Source organism: Limulus polyphemus, unplaced genomic scaffold (genome assembly GCF_000517525.1).
Source record: "Limulus polyphemus unplaced genomic scaffold, Limulus_polyphemus-2.1.2 Scaffold208, whole genome shotgun sequence".
Taxonomy (NCBI): domain Eukaryota; kingdom Metazoa; phylum Arthropoda; class Merostomata; order Xiphosura; family Limulidae; genus Limulus; species Limulus polyphemus.
In genome coordinates this window covers 252,117-256,141 of record NW_013665818.1, presented here as the reverse complement: position 1 = coordinate 256,141, position 4,025 = coordinate 252,117, and the positions used below count along the sequence as shown (strand labels likewise).

Sequence of the window (4,025 nt, the reverse complement as noted above, 5' to 3'; positions counted from 1 at the left end):
AATGATAAGGACTGGATTTAAGATTTAAAAAATAATAATTTAAATTTAGTTTAGAGGATGAAACAGCCGAGATGGGCCAATAGGTCACATGTTTTCCCAAAATATTATGTTATGTTATATGTTAAAAAAAAAGTCAGGATATATTTGACTTGAAACTGAGTCTAAAATTGACTTGTTCTCACTCATTTATTCATGTAAGTTTTCATGTAAATTCATGTAAATTTAGAAATTACAAAAAACTATGAAGTTTATAAGAGTTGTATATTATACAACCCTTATGTTGCATATCTGATTTTGGTTTATAGGAATGTTTTTCTAATTGCTCCATTTAAGTCAACCACTAAATAATCAATTTCCAATCTCAATAAGACTGATTGCATATAGAGTATTTGGCTTATTCTAAAAATAACTATAGTGGATTGGTTTGTTTTGAATTTTGCTCAAAGTTACATGAGGGCTATCTGCACTAGCCGTCCCTTATTTAGCAGTGAAAGACTAGAGGGAAGACAGCTATTCACCGCCAACTCTTTTGCCTACGAATAGTGGGATTGATCGTCACCTTATAACATCCTCACGGCTGAAAGGGCGAGCATGCCTGGTGGGATGGAGATTCGAACCCTTGACCCTCAGATTGTGAGTCTAACCCTAACCACCAGGTCATGCCGGGCCGATTAGAGTGAAGATTTTCCACACATAAAATGTGAATTTCCATAAAAATATCACTGCGTGGAATTTTATCAAAACTGTCGATTTAAAGCCATCTAGGTTTTTTTCTGCTGTGAAACGTGTCTTTACATGCACGTCATTACTGTACATATAATTAGGAAGAGTCAGTGCCATGTTAATGCGTGTAACCGCTGACTGGGACGTTTAGCAACTATATATATTTGACTTACATCGAGTTCCTGACCACTGGACTGTGTAATACCACCAGGCGTTTTTATGGATCAAACTTTCACAGCTATTTTCGAGACAGGTCATTCGTGTAGCAAGACTTTTAAACAATGTAAACTTAAATGACAACATGTCGAAGAAGATAGCGTTTAACTTATCCATGGAAGCAGAAAAATTCGTACAGAAGAGCGTTTAGAGTAGCAATGACTGTAAAATAAAACCACGCCCTAAGCTGATCCGGAACAAAGTGAAACTATGATTAAGAAACTCGTCGGACTTAAAAAAACAGGTACAGCAGCAGTATTAGGATCTCTCCTGGCACTATTAACAAGATAGCAAACAAGAATGTGAAGTTGACGAAGGCTCACATTTCATATGTTCTCAAGTACAAACTTTCAGTTACACCTCGAAATCAACAGATATTTCATAACAATAATGGACGAAGAAACAGCTGTATTTCTACAACTCCACTGGACTTTTGTGCATTTTATCAGCTTAACTGTGATCTCGGAATGACGTGTGGTCTATGATTTGTAGAAGTTTATTACAAAGGAAATTGCGTTGTTGTTAAACAGTGCGAAATCATGTTCATCTGACCTAGCATGATAGACGGTATCATTAGTAGTTCTAAAGGCAGCACGGGATCTACTTAGAACACCTTTTTTATAAAGTGCAATCAACTTTCGGTGGAACCATACATTAATCATAATGGACTTGTAAGAACTACATACTTTGTCCAGTATCGAAATTAGTATCATGTCGTCGGATCAACAAACACAAATAATCAAATACAACGGACATCGAAATCATTAATAGCTTGAATAGTGTCTACTTCCCAATAAAGAGATTAACAAAAATAAAGAAATAAACAACTATTAGGTCTTTAATGTGGATGGTCAACGTCTTTCATGAACAGCAAATAACAGTAATAATAGAGATTACGATTTAGAGACTTCTTTAAATAACTGGTGGTTCACAGTATAGGTTTCTTTAATATAATTTTCTGGCTTTTTTATATGATCTTAATTTTTTCCCTTATACAAAGTTTACAATAACTATTTGTTTGTTTGTAATTAAGCACAAAGCTACACAATGGGCTATCTGTGCTCTGCCCACCACGGGTATCGAAACCCAGATTATAGCGTTGTAAGTCCGCAGACATACAGCTGTGCCACTGGGGGGCTACAATAACGAGGCATTAAGCTTCTATAGGAACAAAAAGTTGCCAGAAAAACGTGTTAAATCCACACAATATATCCATAATTGATGCCCCATTTCTGTTTATTGACGTTTCTCAAATTCAACTTAAATGTACCAGTTAACTGTTTAAAGCGCAAACCTATATAACAGGCTATTTGCGCTCTGACCACCGCATGAAATCAAAATCGATATTCCAAGCGTTATAAGTTCGTAAACTTACCACTGACAACCAGTTAAAGGATGCAGGTTGTCAATACTGTGTAACTGTTTCATTCGAAAGATGTGCAACAGTGGTACTAAACTGTTTTGTTTAAGCAAAATGAGATACCTGCACTGTGGACACCACGGAAATCAACCTCACAGTTTAAAGTTTACCAATATAAGCAACCCTTGATCTTACCACTGAGCAAAATATGTTTAATAACGAAATAGACTAGTTTAATCTTGAGGAATTTCGGGTAAACATTTCGAATTGAATATATATATATATATATATATATACCCGGTAAACTTTATAGTCGCTTTGAAACAATATTAGAACTAGGTTCTAAACGTTTATATGTTTTACACTTACCTCCTTAAACCAAGATTAAAATTAGGCTCTGGACGTTACTGCCCAGTAAGCTCTAATCTCAACTCGAGCCCAGATTAGAACAAATTCTGCCCGGTAAAATGTTCAGTCAACTATAACCAGGATAAGATTTTGAACGTTACTACTTAGTGAATGCTACTCACCTCGAACATACAGAGAGGCTCGGTTAGAGAAGGCTGTACCAACAGCATTCTCCGCAACACACTCATATTCTCCGTTATCTTCGTCTTCAGCTTTCGAGATTTGTAGCGATCCTGTTAATTACAGCAACATATTTTATCAAAACAAAACCATGATTCATATTTATTTATGCTATCCTCAACACTCATAAATACACGTATATAATTAGTTTCATTAACTCATAAAAAAAAAGAACATAATTTTGACTCTCGATCAGTATAATCTGGCTTATAAAAACAACAACAAGTTTAGGCTTCTCACAGCTGACTGGACCTATAGTGAAAGGTTTAACTCTCTAACAACCAGAGAGATCTTTAACACGGTCTTACTATAAAAATACCCAAGGTGAATGCAATCTTCTGGCACAGGTAGTACTTAATGAATGAATTTAAACTGAAAGGCACCAGATTGTTCCTAACTTAGAGAACCTCTCAGTACTAAATAAACATTACACAAATAACAGTTACGGAAATGCATTCTAGAAAATACATGGATACGTGTTGTTTCTAAGAGTAGTTAGCGAGAGTAGTGTGTGCATAACACGCACAAAAGTTTTATCAACGACTATAACAGTTAACCTATGTTTTGTTTTATATAAAGCCGCTAGAAGTCTCATAAAATAATCAAAGATAAGAACTATCTTATTGACGTGAAGGTACAATTACGTTGAGGATGGGAATTCAAATTACTAGAACTCTTTATTACATAATCACATCAACGACTGGGGGTTAAATATTAGGGTTGTTAGTTTTAAAATTTACAAATATTATCGTATATACTCAGGCAGGAGTAAAGAATTAAAGGATGGAATACATTCAAGTCCAACAATCTCTGGCAATATATCTTCAAATATCTCAACTAGATGCAAGTTTGTTTGTTTCATTTAAAGAACCTATAACGTGAAGCGTGAGCTAAAAGTATTGTTTTCTCATTCATTTAAAGAACCTATAACGTGAAGCGTGAGCTAAAAGTATTGTTTTTTTTTCGTTGATTTAAAGAACCTATAACCTGAAGCGTGAGCTAAAAGTATTGTTTTTTCGTTGATTTAAAGAACCTATAACGTGAAACTTGAACTAAAAGTATTGTTTTTTCGTTCATTTAAAGAACCTATAACCTGAAGCGTGAAACAAAAGTATTGTTTTTTCGTTGATTTAAAGAA

The 4,025-nt window shown here is 34.7% G+C and overlaps 1 protein-coding gene across 1 annotated transcript in view; it reads right to left on the bottom strand.

Annotated features, from left to right (window-relative positions):
- LOC106478396 (tyrosine-protein phosphatase Lar-like) overlaps positions 1–4,025 on the bottom strand; it is a 298,391-nt gene that overhangs the window by 62,977 nt on the left and 231,389 nt on the right. The window contains exon 6 of the mRNA XM_022381996.1: positions 2,830–2,940. Within this exon, the coding sequence (XP_022237704.1) occupies positions 2,830–2,940 (111 nt within the window). The remainder of the gene's footprint in view (positions 1–2,829; positions 2,941–4,025) is intronic.